This window comes from Syngnathoides biaculeatus, chromosome 14 (genome assembly GCF_019802595.1).
Source record: "Syngnathoides biaculeatus isolate LvHL_M chromosome 14, ASM1980259v1, whole genome shotgun sequence".
In the NCBI taxonomy this organism is placed as follows: Eukaryota; Metazoa; Chordata; class Actinopteri; order Syngnathiformes; family Syngnathidae; genus Syngnathoides; species Syngnathoides biaculeatus.
The window spans coordinates 7,138,400-7,157,283 of record NC_084653.1 but is presented as its reverse complement, the minus strand read 5'-3'; the positions used below and the strand labels follow the sequence as shown (position 1 = coordinate 7,157,283).

At 41.8% G+C, this 18,884-nt stretch overlaps 2 protein-coding genes across 4 annotated transcripts; both read right to left on the bottom strand.

The window, feature by feature from the left end:
- Window positions 1–559: 559 nt before the first annotated feature.
- Window positions 560–3,710, bottom strand: crygs2 (crystallin, gamma S2; the record flags this gene model as incomplete). Its single annotated transcript, XM_061842205.1, has 3 exons — window positions 560–832; window positions 2,440–2,682; window positions 3,696–3,710. Coding segments are annotated over 3 exons (531 nt in total), but the record flags the coding sequence as incomplete, so codon positions are not given.
- A 503-nt stretch (window positions 3,711–4,213) lies between these two features.
- On the bottom strand, window positions 4,214–17,291 carry tbccd1 (TBCC domain containing 1). Of its 3 annotated transcripts, none has more exons than XM_061840557.1 (10): window positions 17,070–17,291; window positions 15,607–15,671; window positions 15,266–15,532; window positions 13,319–13,477; window positions 12,354–12,470; window positions 12,030–12,279; window positions 11,775–11,961; window positions 9,943–10,458; window positions 8,400–8,474; window positions 4,214–5,315 (listed from the first exon to the last, which is right to left on the bottom strand). In XM_061840557.1, exons 2-10 carry the CDS (start codon window positions 15,667–15,669, stop codon window positions 5,102–5,104), a joined length of 1,848 nt encoding a protein of 615 aa, XP_061696541.1. In that variant the 5' UTR covers window positions 15,670–15,671; window positions 17,070–17,291; the 3' UTR covers window positions 4,214–5,101. The 3 variants fall into 3 exon arrangements, with proteins under 3 accessions (XP_061696541.1, XP_061696542.1, XP_061696543.1); XM_061840558.1 differs by lacking the exon at window positions 17,070–17,291 and adding an exon at window positions 16,139–17,041; XM_061840559.1 differs by lacking the exon at window positions 8,400–8,474 and having other exon boundaries at window positions 17,070–17,289.
- Window positions 17,292–18,884: the final 1,593 nt, after the last annotated feature.

The following is an 18,884-nucleotide window of genomic DNA, read 5'->3' as shown; positions in this document are numbered from 1 at the left end:
TACGGGATTGCTCAGTGGTCGTTGACAGGTCGCCAGTGGGCCGTTCACTGCAAAGCAAACGATTAAGTAACAACCAAGTAAAGCTAGAGTTACGACTGACTAACGATAGCCAAACGCATGCAACGCTCGGCGAATCTTAATAAAACGTTCCATGAACGTTTTGAACGTTCTGCAGCGTTTAAAATTAAACGTTGATGAACGCTGGTCTCGGTGAGAACTTTTGTGCATGTTCAAAACTTTTTTTCCTGACCGGCGTTCTCCACCGATTCCCAGCGATCATTTACGTTCACTAACACTCTTCTGGAGCTATCCCAGCGACCATGGGCGACTACCAACTGACTAGAACGTCATGGTGTGACAGGGCCATTAGAATGTGAATTGAAGGACATAAAATAGATAACTGAAACTCTTAAATGTTTGCAAACAACTAAGACAAAACTCGACACATGTTGGTCTGCTTTCTGGACAGGTTTTTATTTTTTAGACCCCAGTTCAAAATCTAATTTCCTGGCCAGATCATAGGGTAACATCATGTTGATGGCGTGGGTAGGCAATGGGTTCATTCAGTCAAACGCCTGAAGGACTGGACCGCAGCACTGGCCGCACCCCAATCACCCGGCTTGCGGTACTCGCCCTTTTCTAGGAAGTACTGGCACCCGCGGTAGTTGGGCTGCTCGTAGAACACCCACCATCCGTCGAAAACCTTGCACGAGTTCACCTCCCTCCAGCGGAACTTCTCCAGGAGCGAGGGGCAGTCCTCCGTGGCCTCGAAAGCTTTGCCCCCGAAGTCAGCCTTCTCATACAGTTGCATCTTGTATTGGCCCCCGCTGGTCTGGAACAATGGGAGGAATAGCGAAGCTATAGTCAGGGAAAGGGCTTGGAAGGACACCGTAACCCCGTGATCGCACATCATTCAGAGAGGCTAGTGGCTTTAATTGGCTTTTGGTTGGACATGCACAATCAATAGTACATGGGCCTTATCAAAGTAGATTGATTTTTGTGGGTCTGACTGGCAGTGACCCTGAATGTAGCCACAGGCTTTGGGATAGCTGGACAAAAGCCTCTTCATCGGATCATTTTCCTGTTAAAAAAAAAAAAACCTGCAGCTGAGGTGACAAAAATACTCACAAGCTGTACTTAAATAGAGGTATAGATACATCTGTAAAACAAGACTTTGGTAAAAGTAGTACTGATTACACTTGTTGTTGCAACTTTAGACTTATGGCACCTGGGTTCACCAAAGCAATCGCTCATGGTTTGTGTCGCAAAGAATCTACCCCGGTTGCTCTTCCTGACGAAACCCCGCCATTTTTTTCTATTCAGTTGTGGGAATAGCCAGGAATTGAACCTAGGGCATAAAAGCCAGTTGTGTCTACAACTCCAACTGTGTACTGAAATGCCCGACTTCATGAAGCTGCTCAACTCCTTTCAACAGTTGCTTGGCACGAAAATGCCACGTACTGACAATAAAGAACTACACAAAGCTCCTTAATTTAGTTCAACATAGTTGATTGGCACCAAAGTAATATGGTTATGGTATGGTTGGTCGTAGTTCTTGAACCTATACCTCTCCCCAACAGCATCAACACTACCTCTTTCAAGCTCTTAAAGGAGAAATCCAGTGCTTTGCATGAACAGTGTATCCAATAGGTCATGTAATATGTACTCTATTTTGACAATGTGATGTTAAATCCTCTCATTAGATTTTTATCAATAATCACGAATTTTCAGGGGTTCTTCGGAGGCCTCGCGCGGGACATAAGTGCATAAACATAGGCCCCCGGAGCTCTGGGCTGACAGCCGCGGATGTTTCTTCAGACAGGAATGATGGGGACTCTGACGAGCAAGCTCCGGCTGCCGGACGCCGAAGCTCTGCTAAATGCTTCCGCTGGAACTTGCTCGTCAGACTCCGTGTCATTCCCATCCAAAGAACTATCCGCAGCTGCCGGCCCGGAGCTCCTGGAGCCTTTGTTTACGCACTTACGTCCCGCGCGTAGGCCTCCAAGTAGTCAGACTCCGGCGTCATTCATCAAGAACCCTCCGAATATTCAACATTATTTACAGCACAGGTTCAAATCTGTATGGAAGTATTCCTCCGTCTTCCCGATCAACCGATACTGCTGTCTTCATCAGATGAGGATAAATCCGAGAAATCAGCGCTGGGCACAATGTAATCGAGCCTTTGGTGCGGCACCTTACACGTCACATCCCCGCACACAAGTCATGTGACTCATGAAAATGTCAGCGCCCCTGAAAATTGGTAATTGTCGATAAAAATCTTCTCAAAACACTATTAAATGAGAGAAGATTTAACATCATATTGTCAAAATAGAGTACATATTACATGACCCATTGGATACATTGTTCATGGAAAGCACTGGCTTTCTCCTTTAAGCCCTACAAATGACTGAGGTGACATCAATAACAACTTTGACTCACAAAATGGATTATCTTGCAGGAACTGAGACGGTCATTTAGGCCCATCCAGCGCTGGTACTCTGGGTACTCGCCTCGGGTCAGGACGTATTGGTAGCCCATGTAGTTGGGCCGCTCGTAGACCACCCAGGCGCCACTCTCGACACGGATGGAGTTACAGCGGCTCAAGTAGGTGTGGAAATCGGAGCAGTCGCTGTCACACTCGTAGCGGCGGCCCTGGAAGTTCTTGTCCTCATAGAAGACGATCTGCCCGACGAGATAATATTGAATATTTTCCTCAATAAAATTAGGAAATGGCTTTCAAATAGTTCCCAACATTGTCCAATGAAGAAATGTATCAGTTCGGCCATTGTCTACCGGGTCATAGTACGAGAAGTAAAAACTGAACCACTGCACTACCAATTGAATTATCTCTCAGAAGCGAATCCAGGTAAGAGGCAAAAGATTAGACACTGCATTGGTTGTCGGTCAACAGCAGGGAATTCATTGGGAATCAATGTTACATCAAATACAAGAACATCAGGGATCTGAATAACTACACCTGGCATTCTCTCTCCCACCTGAACTGGGGAGGAAGGCTAGACTACTGGACTGGTCACCAGTCAACTGCATGGGAGTCATCAGGAGGGAAATTAGTAGGAATTGAAATTAGATTCTTTGAGAGTCAGCTATGTGAACTACTGCACTGATGATGACATTTTCTATCACAGTGAACTTGGCGAGAACAGGATACGATGCCTTGAACTACTCGGCGGTCACTTCGAATGGGACTCAATCCAATGACAGCTCCATGAAAGCTAGTACGTGAACTACTATCAATATTTTCTATCCTCCACAAAAAAATGAAAAACTACACCTTGGACTGCTTGCAAGTCAGAGGCATGTTGATTGTCAATCTGTAATTTAGAGGTTATCATAAGATACTTTGGAGTCAGCTCTGTGAAACACTGCATTAGCAAACCCATTTTCTGTTCCAACTGACTTGGCAAGAATTGCTGACTAACATCCTGGACCAGTAGCTAGTGGCATTGAATGGGAATGTGACAGAACCCATACCAGTAAACGTGCAACTCGGGTATGCAAACCACTCCATTACGAATGGCACTTCCAATTCCAGTTGACTTGGCAAGAAAGGCAGACTACAAATTTGCATGTCAGGTGCAGAATTAGATTTCAACTAATAATCGTGTTCAATCCCAAGGCCCAGACAGAAAACTAGAACAAAAAGCCAGTCTTCATGTAGCTTTGCCTTAACTCACCCGACCCATCTTAGATAATGTTGCAGTTCAGTCTCTGTGATGTGAAGGTGGTTACGGAGGATGGTGTTTGCCCTGAGAACTCGATGTTGCCCTGGAAAGTTGGGCGCTCTCTTTTATACCCCTGCCTTGGCACGTTGGTGAGCGGCAACAGCAAGAGGCAAACAGGGGAACAATCGCTTTGTCATGAAAATGAGATCCAAAAATTGAGTCAGTGATTATAGCGCTATTCAGTTTTTCCAGAAAAGCGAGGAAGGATTATGGCATAATGAATGCCCGGGGATGGTAAGCATCCAATGACCGCACTTGCCCACTGGCCGCGGCCCACCCTCCCCCCACCGTATTGCACGTGCCAGCTACGCCTGGTTGCCCCCACCTGGCGAGGGAGGTGCTGCCAACTCAGGACTTCTTTCTGCCTTGTGGATGCATCCAGATACTGTCCTGTGACCCCATTTATTTCTATATTTTATAACTGTGTATTAATCCAAATTGGAAAACAACAATACTTATCCATTGTGAGCATCTTTATTTTTTGTTCTTGAGAAAACACAATTATACAAAAGTTGCATAAACATCTGTGAAATAAGCTTTCATTTATTTATTGTTTTTACAGTATCTGTATCCAATGCAATTGCTTTTTTCCTCCTTTCATGAACTACTTTGTACTCTACAAAGAAATCTAACGTTAACAAATTGAAGGTATGAAGTGCAAACAAGGAGGCCCTCATGATGAATGAAATAATACGACAATGTTATTTGCACTTCTAACTGATAGAAAAATATAGTATATTTGAAGCACGTTTGTTGGTTGGCAGTTGATTATATCAGCACTTTCATATTGATCACAGTCAGTAGGACCTGCAAAAAATTACAACCCAGTGATCTCATTGATAGAGTATGAAAATCCCAACTAACTACAGGAAGTTATTTTTGTTCTAAAAAAATGATCATTCAACAGAACAATTGCAATGACAAAATTCAGCGTGGGTATTCCAATTGCATCAAACATTGAAAGCATTTTTTTATCAGCCATATTAACTTTTGTAAAGTCTTCCAAAGGCCATACTAGTTTTCAGATTTGTTTTTTAATCGTTTATATTCTGGCCATTTGTGAGTTAACTTTTATTTTAGGGTTAGGTGGAAGTCTGTGCATGACTGACTGCGTGCTTGTCTTAGTCAAATTCATAGAATCTTAATATAGGTAATCAAAACAGCTGAATTTACTGCATTTGAACAGTTTGAATGCAGAACAGCAAGTAGTCTATAAAATTTACCAGTCGTTAAAGACATTCAAAAAACAAAGGGGCCCTGGTTCAAGTTTCATCCCTAAATATTAATTCTATGAATGTCCATGACTGCTTCTACTTCATTTAAAATAAATGGCACTGAGGTGTGAGGAAGACTACAGTTCAACAAGCCATAGGTGACTGTCCCACCGCTCCGTCCCGTGTAATGTATGTGATGTTGTTTGCCGAAGGTTCGTCCACCGAGGTGCTGCTGGAGACCTGCAGCAAAGTAGCGGGACGCGGGATCAAGCTGTCCAGCTCCTGTTGATGTCCTGTCTCCAGGAGCCACTCGTGGAACTTTGCCTCCACCAGCTCCTGGAACTTGGACTTCTGCTCCCTGCAGACAGAACACAAAACACATTTTAGAAGTTACCAGAAGAACTTTCACTGATTACATTTTGGTACAAATCTGAAGACACTGAACTCATAATCATTGAGGTTCCCGACCCATCTGCACTACGTGAAAATCCACAATATAGCAAAACAATATAAAAAAAATAAAATTACATCTTATAGTAATACCCATCCCAAACACATTAGAACTTCTCAAAACACATATTTGAAACACATTTCAAATGTATTTTGAACAGGATATATTGGCTGGTTGGCTCTATGGTGAGCAACAGCAGCTCGTGCATGAGTGTGCTCTTTGTGTGTTTTACTCTTCTTCTATTGTTCAATAGATGGCTGGAAAATGCACTGGCAAGTGTAGCTCTCCTTTCCCACATATTAGGGCATTACTGACTTCCACAACATTTCCAGAAAGAGACAAAATCTTCAAAGTAGCAGGACCATAGTTGGCGAACCTCACGACAGCGAGGCAACACTGCAAAACGTGGCTATCACATAAAGAATTTTCAATTATTTGCTGGTGCAGTCCACTTGCATTGGGAAATCACAGTGTATAGTGCCGTGAAAAAGTATTCAGCCCCTTTGGTTTCTTTTGCACATCAATCACACACAAAGGTTTGAAATCATCAAAACAATTTTAATTTCACACACCCAAGTGAAAACAAAATGCAGTTTTCAAATGACAATTCAATTTATTAAGGCAAATTAAAAAAAAAAAATCCAAACCTTTCTGACCGAATGTGAAAAAGTAATTAGGCCCTGAGCCTGATAACAGGTTGTGCCACCCTTGGCTGCAATAACTGAACTCAAGCTTCTGCAATAATAGGTGAGTCTCTCACATCGTTCTAGAGGAATTTTGTCCCACTCTTCTTTGCAGAATTGTTTCAACTCCACCATATTGGAGGGTTTTCCAGCATGAACTGCCCGTTTAAGGTAACACCACAGCATCTCATTTGGATTTAAATCCGAACTTTGACTTGGTCACTCCAATACATTTTTTTTTTTTTTTTGAGCCATTCAGAGTTGGATTTGCTGTTGTGTTTCCGATCGTTGTTCTGCTCCATGACACAAGAGCACTCAAGTTTGAAGGCACGAACTGATGGCCTGACATTCTCCTTCAGGATTTTCTGGTACACAGCAGAATTCATTGTTACAACAATCACAGCAAGCTGTCCTGGTCCTGAGGTAACAAAGCAGTCCCGGAACATCACAGTGCCTCCACCACCCTTCACTCTTGGCGTAATGTTCTTATCAAATGCTGTACCATTTTTACGCCAGATGTTACGGGCCGTACACCTTCAAGACTGTTTAATTTTTTGACCAGTCAGTCTATAGAATATTTCTCCAAAAGTCTTGAGGATCATCAAGATGTTTTTTTTTGGCAAATGTGAGACGAGAATTTGTGCTCTTTGCTCAGAGCAGGTTGCTTCACTGAGGAACTTTCATGTCTCTTTTATGGTAGGGTTATGAACACTGACCTTAAATGAGGCCAATGAGGGCTGCAGGTCTTTTGATGTTGTTCGAGGTTCTTCTGCGACTTCCTGGATGAGTCATCATTGCATTCTTCGAGTAATTTTAGTTGGTTGTCCACTCCTGGCAAGGTTTGCAACTGTTCCCAGTGTTCTCCATTTGTGGAAAATGGCTCTGACAGTGGTTCACTGGAGCTCCGAAGCCTTGGAAATGGCTCTTTAACCTTTCCAGACTGATGGATTGCAATCACTTTTTTTCCTTATTTCTTCTTGAATTTCTTAGGATGATGCATTCTTGAGAACTTGTAGTCTACTTCACATTCTCTGACATATTCTATTAAGTGATTTCGTGATTCAACAAGTATGGTGGTAATCAGATTTGGGTGTGGCTTGTGAAATTGAACTGACCTTTCCCAGATTTTTGGTTAGTCACAGTGACTTTGTCATTTAACTTTTTCACAGAGGGTCAGAAAGGTTTGGATTTGTTTTTTGGTGCCGTAATAAATTGAATTGTCATTTGAAAACTGCATATTCATTCCCTTGGGTTGTTCTGCATTATATTAAATTTGGTTTGATGATTTGAAACCTGTGTGCGATTGATATGAAAAAAAAAAAGTGTTTGGAAATACTTTTTCACAGCACTGTAGGACCACGGCATCCGCCTATCAGACTGAAGTGGAAACATACTTAGACTGCCTGAAAAAGTCATGATTTTTCAGTCTTTTCACTTTCACTTTTCTATATAAATGTCACCAACGCGATTTGGGTGGGCGGAGAAAACCGTTTCTTTTTTATCTGATTACAAACTGTGTGTGATGAATTAAAAAGAGTACATTGTCAATTGGCACAAAACGTTACACACAAGTTACAGCCATACTTGTTTTTAATTTACGTTAACTGTTTTCCACACACATACAGTATTTAGTGTAATTATACTGTGTTAGTCTCGGCGTGGTGGAGTGACTGGTTAAGGCGTTAGCCTCACAATTCTAGGGACGGGTTTCAAATCAGGGCCTCGCCTACACGGCGTTTGCCTGTTTTCCCCGTGCCTGTGTGTGTGTTTTCTCCTGGCACTCCGGTTCCCTCCCACATCCCAAAAACATGCAGTAATCGGATACTCTAAATTGCCCTTAGGTGTGATTCTGAGTGTGACTGTTGTCTGTCTCCGTGTGCTCTGTGATTGGCTGGTAACCAGTCTAGGGTGTACCCCGCCTCCTGCCCGGTGATAGCTGGGATAGGCTCCAGCACTCCCGCGACTCTTATAAGGATAAGTGGATGCATGTATGATTGTTACAGTTTGCGTCGTTGAGCACAACCATTTGAAATACACTAGGCACAGATATAGTAGTGCATTATGAAATATTCCACATACATGAAGTGAGCATAGAAAACAGGCTCACAGGAGTCCCGAGGAACTCCACACCCAATAGTTATTATTATTATTAATTGTGTCTGTTACTTTGAAGATAAATTGTGCAATATTAGGTACAGAAAGTATTATAGTTGATATGGGCAAATGCATTGTGAAACACCGACCATAACAAAGTAGAAAAATCTTCAATTCTGGAGTTGGTCCCCCCTTTGCGAATATTTGCCCTTACCAGTTCAGGGTGTACCCCACCTCCTGCCCAAAGATAGTGGGGATAGACTTCAGCATTCCCGCGACTCTTGTGAGGCTAAGTGGCTCAGAAAATGGATGGATGGATACTATGTTAGCATAGATTACGGAAAGACTGCCATGACTGTGTGAAGCGCACTCTGTTGCGGCAATACTTCACCTTCACTGGGTTTTCTATAAAAGCCATGGTTAATAAATCAGGTCTAAAAGTTACAGCTGATTTTGCACAATCCTTGTGTAGGAGAGGTTATTGTACGTGACCATGCTTTGGACTGTTAAGCCTTGGCGGAGGGTGTGCACTCTCATGAGTGACATGGGCATTATTTTTCTAAAGGTGATAAATTAAGGTGTAGGTTGTGGCTGTTGTAGTGTTTCTGACAGTGGTGTAATTGATATTGTTGTTACGCTGTGCAGTCGAGGTCAAGTAGAGTTTAGTGCCCCCAAGCAATTGTGACACTACTGTCAAAATTCCGTTTACCTAACCTTGTTATTGAAAGTTGGCTTCATTTTTCCATTCAAGCACTGCAGTGATACAATGGAAACCAAAGCTAACACACAATCTACTGATGTGAAAGTTTTTGTGGGGATTGAATGTACATACAGCAGTTATGACAGTGCGTTGGGGCACAGGAGTCAAACCACCTACAGTTGGGGTTGTTTTTCCTGTTTTTACAAAGTGTATTTTAATACTCAGTGCAGTGTAGTAGTAGACTGCCAACATGAAACAATTCTTAGTGTGTGTGTCTGAGCAATTTCTAAGGGAATTATGTTTTCTGTCTGACATGGTTCATGTTCCAGCTCTCTGCCATCTGTCTCGCCAATCTTTTTCCATTGACGTATTGAGCAGTCATGATTTCTGCCTAGAGCTATATTACACATTACTATTGCCCGTCTATTATAACATCAGAGTTGGACAAGTAATTGGAATAAAAAAATTATTTCCATATTTTCCTGATATGTTGCCAACATTTTGTGCTATATTCTATGTTAAACGAGAATATGAGAATCAGCTTTGCCACAAGAGAGCTGAATAATACTCAACGAGCCAGTCAATTATGTTGATTAATCATGTCTTGAAGTATTTGAGGCAAAATAGTGAGAAATAAAGTTGACTTGCTTACAATTTTGCTGTGTCAAGAAAAAATGTTTCTTTTTATGTTACAAAGCTTATCTTCCCTTGGGTCATGGAGGTTCTTGTAGACACTACCCGAGCTGACTTTGGGCGAACAATCGGGTAACTCTGTCGTGATCACCAGCCAAACCCAGATTTTACAACAATAAAAAATTAAACAATAAATTATAATACCGAGTAAATTAATAAGAATTTTCTTCCTAATAGCTGGTTAAGGGTGTCAAGATCAGAATGAGCTTTATAGGCCAAGTATGTAACAACACACAAGGAATGACTCCGGTAGTTGGTGCCGCCCTAGTATGACATACATGTGGAGTACAAAGAACAGAACCAACTTCTTTTTCCTAATAAGATCTCATTTGTGAATAAGAGCCCATCTCTATTTGCCACTCACCTGTTCAGCTGGGCCTCCATCACAGTCTTCTGCCATCTTTCTATCCTCTTCTGCTTGTCCTCGAGGGCTGCCTGATAGCGGGGCGGCAACCCGCCCGGTACCTCGCATGTGTCCCCCTTAATGTGGAAAGGCACCACCAGCATGTTAAACTCCTCTGGGGGCAGCAAACGGTAGCATGCCAACTCTGGGTTCACAGAGGGCTTGATGGGGTCGGTCCCAAGTAGCAGGGGCTGGTCCCACATGTTGGGCACCACTGCCAGCCCCACGCTGGCCATGTGGTCCTCCAAGGATGGGTAGAAAGTGTGGAAGGGGCCAATGGTGATGTCAGCATTTCCGGGCAGAAGTAGAGGGCGTGTGGGCGTCATGGCATGGAGTGTGCAGTGTGACGAGGCCCCAATCACAACCCTACCTGCCACGCACGCCAGCCGCACGTTCTGGCAGCAGTGCACATGCACACTGGTCTCCACTGGACCGAGTACCACCGTGCAATCTCTGCACTTGTCCACACTAACCGACCTGGAGAAAGACCATAATATATAAACTGGAACCAGGTCCAAAATAAACAACATTTTCTTGTAGGTGAAGTTAAACCCATTACGTAAATAGTTCAAATAAAAATAATTAAAATATTTTTTAAAACGCTACTTGACATGCTGCTATAGCATAATACATTACCACATTTCATTAACTCACTGATGCAGATATACCATTTAAAGACCATTCCATTTAGTCCTACCCATGTTTCCAATCTGTTTAGCAGTATGTTGTGATCTACTGTACCAACATTCGCACTGACATCAAACAAGACCAAAATTAACACCTTTCCTGAGTCAGTATTCACTTAATATCATTTAGCACTTTGATAAGAGCAATTTCTGTACTGCGATGAGCTCGGAAACCTGTTTGAAATTTGTCAAAAAGTTCATTTAAATTCAAGAAATTGGGGAGTTGATTAAAATTAACTCTCAACAATCTTAGTTTTGAAAGGCAGATTAAAGATGGGTCTATAGCTTGCTAAAACGGAAGCGTCCAGTGCTCTGTTTTTAGAAGAGGCTAAACAGCAGCCGTTTTAAGAGCTTTAGGAAACTTGCCAGACTGAAGTGAGCAATTAATTATTTGTTGCAAATCAACCAGCACTGATTTCACAATAGTTTAGAAAAAAAATCAGACGGTATTGAGTCAAGACAGCCCGTTGACAACTGCTGGAGTTTTCTTGTCAAATTCTGACACAGAAATGCATTATAATTTCATAAAATGAATAAAAATGTATTTAAAAACCATGGAAAATAACAACAAACACCGATGAACAACAAGCAATCATCTGCTTGTATAAGAGTGGCAAAATGTGAGATTTTAGATCCAGTCCAGTCTGATCCTGTCCTTGTTTTTTTTTGTTTTTTGCTGACATTAAACCAATTTTCGATGTCAAAGATCCAGCTGGGACACCCCCATAAATTAGATTATCATATTTATTAATATACAGTTGTGTTTATAAATCTACATACCTGGAAAAAATGGTGGGAAAATATGACTGACCATCCCATTATTTAGAATTTTAGCTTTTTTAAAATTTTGTGCTATTCTAAAATTTTTACATTTTAATCGAATAATACCAAAAATGTTGTCCGATCTCTCGTTTTCTTTAAAGAATGATACACACCTTACAATTCTTCCAAGGATAACTGTATATCGGTCTTTCTCAATCGAAAAACTAAAAGAGCAGTATGAAAGCTATTTGTTATGAAAAACAGCATGTGACTTATTAAACATTTTCCATTTTCAGCCTTTCAGGCAGGCGACCTGTATCCTAAGGGATGTGAGTTGAGATTAACCTGAGAGGCGAGAGGAGGTAGATGAAGGCGTCAGAGCATCGATGGATCCTAATGTTGGGTCCTGTCATCTTGTCAGAGGTCTTGGCCAGGGTCTGCTTGCAAATCTGAGACATGAGCACCATCTTGCTACCTGCTGGGGCTATGTGAGTGTTTCGGGCTATCTTGGCACGCTTCATCGCCCCCTCCACTTAACAAGAAGAAGAATGTAAGGGAAAGCTATATGAAGATTTGTGCATTGTTAATCCTTTAGGGTACCTTGTTGGGCCCAAGCTAGCTTCTTCCCAGAGCGCACGCAAGATGTTATCCCAAAGGGATTTAGGGTGAGATTATGTTGAAGACAGGAGATGAGCTGGTACAGAGGGAAAGAATGGCTGAATGCAGAGTAGCCTGCATGCGTCTGGAGCGGACCTTTACTCAGCAACTTATGGACGGGCTGAACAGCACTGCCAGCGTGCACTGAGCCCTCCAGGAGCAGGCCCAGGCTGCGCACAGCCTCCAGCGAGATCTGGTAGAGGACATGGAAAGGGGTCAATTGTTGTTAACTTGCTGTGATTTAAGGTAAGTGGGTGGGTTACACACCTGACAGTCACGCGGGACCATTCCAGACTCAGAGAGCTGATCAGGCTCTACCAGCAGCTCTAAAATTTCCACGAGGTGGTTCTGCACAAAGGACAGGTGGGCCTGGTCATCCCAGTTCTACTTGAACGACAAAAAATGTTCAACAATTACATCACACATAATAGTTGTGGTTCAGTGAGTAGTTTCGATGCGTAGGACTGGAGACTGTTCAAACAACTGTGATGATAATATTACTGACATCCCGACCCAACTTTTGCCACTTAAAATCCGATAGCGATTGAGCAGCTTTGAATTTAGGTCAATGGTGATATCGGTCTGATACACCAGCAATAATCATCCATACTTTACTTATTTTGTAGTATGCAATGTTAGAAAAGGCTTGATCAATTGATATTACTCAAACAGAACAATAACCAGCAGCAGTAGGAATGAGGAAAAACTGACCCATCTATTGGAACCAAAGTCTTACATAAAGTAACTTTAACAATAAGAATGTACTCAAATAAAATGACTACAAATATTAGGAAATCCTAAAGAACAACTACAGTAAAACCAAGGTCTTTGATTTTAAGGATCTGCCAAAACCGGGACCTGATCTGATACCTCGACAATGCATTAACAGCCAAAAAAGAAAAGCGTGTATATTTTATATATGTGTTTCTTAGATTTATTTAAATTGTTGTTCTGTAACCACTCCAATGTTTTAGTTGTATGGTTAGGGCAGGGATGTCAAACTCATTTTTGTCTTGGGCCACATTGTAGACATGCAGGACTTGTGCATCTGTATCTTAAAAGGTGCACAATTAGGAGCACGCTGCCTTGATGGAGGTCTGAGCTCCATTGAATGTAATTCTACTATAGTTATTTTGATATTGGCTAAAATGTTGATACAGCTCTTGTACTGGCTATCATTCAATATTCTAATATGATAATGTTGAATAGATATTAAGGTCTCGGAGGATGACCTTGTTCTGGGAGCTGGTCTTGGTCTCACGTTCCGATGGAGACGGAGAGCGTGTGCGATGGCTGGGCCACTCCTCCCCAATGAGGGAGTTGCGCAGAGACACACGGTTCAGCTGTTGGATGTGGAGGAAGAGGAGGAACTGAAGCGTGTCCACGGACATCTGGAGAACAAGGATACATCAGTATCTCGGTTGCAATCCCATCACCTGGGGCAGTACAAAAAAATAGTGGTACCAAGACTTCCAAGTTTAATTTGTTCTGTTCTTCAATGTAATCACTACAATGATTTTTAACTGTTTTATTTTTATGATCGTTTGAATTTAAGTGATTTCGGTCTCTTAATTCAGATTCTTTTAGTGGGCTCAGTCAAAAACGTTTGCATGGTTAAAATAAAGCAGGATGTCAAACTAATTTTTGTCGCGGGCCACATTGTAGTTACGATTTCCCTCATAGGGCCGTTATGCCTTTGAAATCATGAAAATCATTCGTCTCATCATATTTACACATGAAATTTACTGAACTATTTTTGGAATCTGAAATTAGAGATAATGGGTTTTTCCACTATTGTTGTTGTTTGGGCACACAAAAATACTTGGAATATCTTAATGCTGTCATTTACGATATGACCATTTGGTACAGATTTATTTTTTAGTTATGGAAATTGATACACGTGATTTGCCTTCGCAGGCCACATAAAATCAAATGGCAAGCGAGATCTTGAGTTTGACACTGTTGTAATACAGGATGCCCAAATTATGAACATCCATTTTCTAAGCAGCCCAGAAACATAGACGAATGTCAACAATTGGCTTTATTTTATTTTTTTTATAACGAGTATCAATACCAAACCTATGAAACAAAAAGGCAACACATGTGGAACTAACCCAGCTGACTTAACAGATCATTTAACGCTGTGGACCAGGGGTTTCAAACTGGCAACCGGCAGGCCATTTGCGGCCCTCAAGACAATATTTTTTGGCCCCCACCTTACTATGAAAGATTGTTAACGCGGCCCTCAGGTTTTATATGAATGCCACTTTTACAGTGTTGTGTCCGCGGGGCTGACGAACCTACCAGTCACGGTGTGGTGCATGGCTCTCGGCGGCGTGACATTAAACAGGCTTGATGCAAGCAGGCAAACAATTGTCATTGTGTGAAAGATACAGCAATGTTGCCATGGAGTTTTTTTCGATGCTTTGCAAGTAACTTGTTACAACAGCTTCTTTGCTTATCTTGTGTTAAAAAAATGAAAGATGCTTGAAGAAAATGGATTTTTAAAAATTTCCACTGACCAGATCACTGCTGGAGACTTGTATATGAATCCAGGGATTCACATGTCATATTTTCTCATTTTCTAAATAAAAGTAGGACTGCATTTCACAATAAGAGCAAGTAAATCAAAATAGAAAGTTATACATGTGCAACAATTAATGTGAAGCCATGAGACCTGCAGCAGTTTTAGCTTCTTATTAAAGTTCAGTGTTTAAATGTTTTTTTAATGGTTTAATATTTAACTCGTTGATTGCAGTGGACTACTAGTCTTTTGCATGCGCTTACATTCCAAAAACTGAGGTGGAAAGCATAAACACTGGGCACCTTCTCCTCACACATCGACAAATGTCATTTTTATATCGTTTAAGTCAGAATCATTTTAAAATCTGTTTTTACAGGCAAACTGTAAACTAAAACAAAAATAATAAAAAAGGGGGAGGGAGTGTTATGTTCTGCATACTTCAGCATTCTCTTGCAGCACCGCAGAGCAAAGTAGTCCATTTACTGTCTTCAAAAAAAATCCAATAAAAGCAATAAACTGTTGGCCAATGCTGCAGTATAATAGAATAATTTGCTACTAAAAATAGATGTGTACCAAATATAAATCCATAAAAAGCCAGTGCTGAACGGCAATAAAATATTTTAAAATGTTACTAAAAAAAATTTTTTTTTGCTACCTTATTCCTCTGCTGGTCAAGCTCACTTTTACTAGAACACTGGGAAATACATTCCGCCCGTTCCAGTCGATCCCTGGGCGAGTGGCTAGTAAAGAGGTCAAAGGTTTCAAAATAGAGCCAAGCCAGCTCTTCTGCAAGCTGCAGCTTCCCACATGCAATGTGCCTCCACATGGGCCAAGCCAAGGAAGGAAAGCAGCCATCGCGGGTGCGCACGTAGGTGGTCATCTTACGAAGGTAGTGCAGGCTGAGCTTAGAGGATGGGGCCACCTAAGATGAGGAATCACACATTAGTTCTTTTGTCAGCGTACGCTGGAAAGATCCATTTGATAGTGTGCGCTCACCTGAAGGGCACCGAGGAGGAAAGGCTCCATACGCGGCCATATGCTCACCTTGTCCAGCTCCATGTCTGAGGAAATACAGGAATAGATTGAATCAGTTTGGAGTGACACTGCCAGAATAGTTGAATCAGTTGAGCAAGGTAGCAGTTATTGTGGACTCACAAGAGGACAAAATGATGCAAAAAGTACAAGACACATCTGCAATGTTTTAAAAACATGCAAATTTATTTTAATTCCCACAAACAGTTCAAGAAAAGTTAACAACTGTACACGAAATTTAAAATAAAACTACTTATCTCAAAAAACTAAGATAAATATACTACAAGTTCCAGCTTCCCTGAGTGTCCATCAAGCAGTTTTCCAAAAAAAAAAGAAGAAAACTTTAGCTCTGGATTTAGAGATCTAGTAGCTCTGATTAAAAGAGTCTATGAACTGCTAAAGTAACGTGCCACATTTTTTGAAGGTGGGGCAGTAACAGCAACGTTACAAAAAATTGATTACTTGTAGTGGAAAAATTAACGCATTTAGCACTGACCTCATTCCCATCCCTAGTGATAGACAGCGGCGGCTTTCCACTTCTGAAGGAGGAACCTGTACTCTTCTTCTTTTCCTTTCGGCTTGTCCCGATCAGGGGTCGCCACTGTGTGTCATCTTTTTCCATCTAAGCCTATCTCGTGCATCTTCCTCACTAATCACCCAGTTTTCATGTCCTCCCTCACAACATCCATCAACCTTTTCTTTGGTCTTCCTCTCGCTCTTTTGCCTGGCAGCACCATCCTCAGCACCCTTCGAACAATATACTCACTCTCTCCCCTCTGGACATGTCCAAACAATCGAAGTCTGCTCTCTCGAACCTTGTCTCCAAAACATCCAATTTTGGCTGTCCTTCTAATGTGCTCATTTGTAATCCTATCCAATCTGCTCACTCCGAGCGAGAAGTTCAACATCTTCATTTCTGCTACTTCAAGTTCTGCTTCCTGTTGTTTCTTCAGTGCCACCGTCTCTAATCATGGCCAGCCTCACCACTGTTTTATAGACTTTGCCCTTTATCCTAGTCAACCTGTACTATTCTTGGTTTTTTAAAAGTAATTTGTTTGTAGTTCTTATTGAATTAATTATATTGACGATACAGTGTACAAATCACACAGGGTACATACTTTCCCCCCTCAACAATACTACACATGAAAATTAATACAAATGAGTATCTATATGACGGTAACATGATGGCACTTTATGCTGCCATGACAACCAGACTGCTGCCACCTGCAGCGGTGACTTTGTAGCATAGGCACGGCTAATACTAATGCTACATTTTGTAGGTTTTTTGCCGTATAATACACGTATGACGCGTTGAACTATGGAAACAGGACATTTGCCGCCCATCCGAGCCTTTCTCGCCGCCTTGAACCGCCTAAAGGTAACTTAAGCTAAGATAAGCTAACAAACGATACTCCTGGCGTACTTACTTTCAGCCTTTGTCCAGGGCCAAGCATAGGCTTGTTCCGTCTTTGTGACACATTCGAGTCATTCACGAGTTAGAAGTTCGACAGCTTTTTGGTAGGTTTGTTGAGCGATGAAGTCATTCTAGGGGACTTTTGTGCCCTACTTCCTATTTGGCGCCCTCTTCCCCTCGTTGATGGGAAGAGCCATCTGCGCATGCGTTCACGAGGAACCTCATTTGCCACTTCTTCGACCCGTCACAAGTGTTGTGGCAAAAAAAAATAAAAAGCTAAAATCTCATTTGTGTCTAAAAAAATGTCTTAAGATTCATTTCTTCGGGTAGATGATTCGCCCGCTAAATACTGTAAAAAAAAATATTCACAAAATTACGCAAACCAGTTCCCTTGACGATCACATTGGTCTGGAAACTCATCTTATAACAAGCAACTTACAGTCACAGTATAATATATACATCTACATGTAGGACTAGATGTTAGTATCCCTCTATTCATGCATATTTCGGCATGTATATACTTGTTATTTTATATTTATATTTATTTTATATTTATTGTGGCATGGTGGGGCAACTGGTTAGACCGTTGGCCTCACAGTTCTGAGTTCTGAGGACTGGGGTTTCAAATCCCAGCCCCACCCATGTGGAATTTGGATGTTGCCCCCGTGCCTGCGTGGGTTTTTTCTGGGCATTCCAGTTCCTCTCACATCCCAAAAACATGCATTAATTGGAGACTCTAAATTTCCCCTAGTTGTGATTGTGAGTGTCTCTATGTGCACTGCAAATGGCCCCTCCGTACAGGGCACTTAACCACGCCTCCTGAAGTGACGTCACGCCACGTGCACTGACGTAAGACAAACAGTAAAAATGACAAATACAATACAATACATTCTGAACTGAGACAGACTCCATGCTTCTGATTTCATTCAATCATTCACATGTAGCAATGTTATGCTAGCGGAGAACGTCTCATTCATTTATACGAGACGTCTATTAAAAATCAAATTTAGGGCATATCTTCGTGCAAACACAGTCCGGTTAAGCTTCGGCCGCTGCCAGCAAGAAATCAATATGTTTGTGCAGTCCGATCATCGCTAAATATCGCTCAACAAAGAATAAGTGTGTCAATCGTTCACACGTAGCGGTGTTATGCTAGCGGAGAACGTCTCATTCATTTATACGAGACGTGTATTAAAAATCAAATTTATGGCATATCTTCATGCAAACACAGTCTGGTTAAGCTTCGGCCGCGAGCCAGCAAGAAATCAATACGTTTGTGCAGTCCGATCATCGCTAAATATCGCTCAACAAAAAATAAGTGTGTCAATCGTTCACACGCAGCAGTGTTATGCTAGCAAAGAACTACGAATTCATTTATACGAGACATGTATTGAAAATCAAATTTAGGGCATACCTTCGTGCAAACATATCTGTTCCGGTTGATATTAGATGGATTTAGTTGATGATGCGGTCTTCCACAAAGTTTTATCCATCGAAGGCATTTTTCGTACTGGGTCTTCGGTTTTGGAAAGGGTACGAATCGAACTCCACCAACTAGCCTTTCAGGATACCTGTCGTCACTATTACAAAGTCCGTGACTACACCTCTTAACCATATTTTTTGTTAAATAACCCAAATACGTGATAAAACGCTAACTAAACCTATACTGGACCATGCAATGTTGTCTGAGAAAATGGCGGGAGAAAAACGGGCTTTGGTTTATGCAGATCTCTGGCCTCTGATTGGTCAGTGACGCGGATTGCGCAATATCCACGGAGGGGTCAATTGACCCCTTCGTACAGGGCACTTAACCACGCCTCCTGAAGTT

Excerpts from the sequence above, each read along its gene's own strand:
- tbccd1 (XM_061840557.1), bottom strand. The coding sequence starts at position 15,669 with ATGGAGCTGGACAAGGTGAGCATATGGCCGCGTATGGAGCCTTTCCTC. Across the intron at positions 12,471-13,318 it reads AGACCAGCTCCCAGAACAAG|AACTGGGATGACCAGGCCCA; the intron begins GTCATCCTCCGA and ends TCGTTCAAGTAG. Across the intron at positions 5,316-8,399 it reads GTGGGGTACACCCTGAACTG|GGAGCAGAAGTCCAAGTTCC; the intron begins GTAAGGGCAAAT and ends TTCTGTCTGCAG.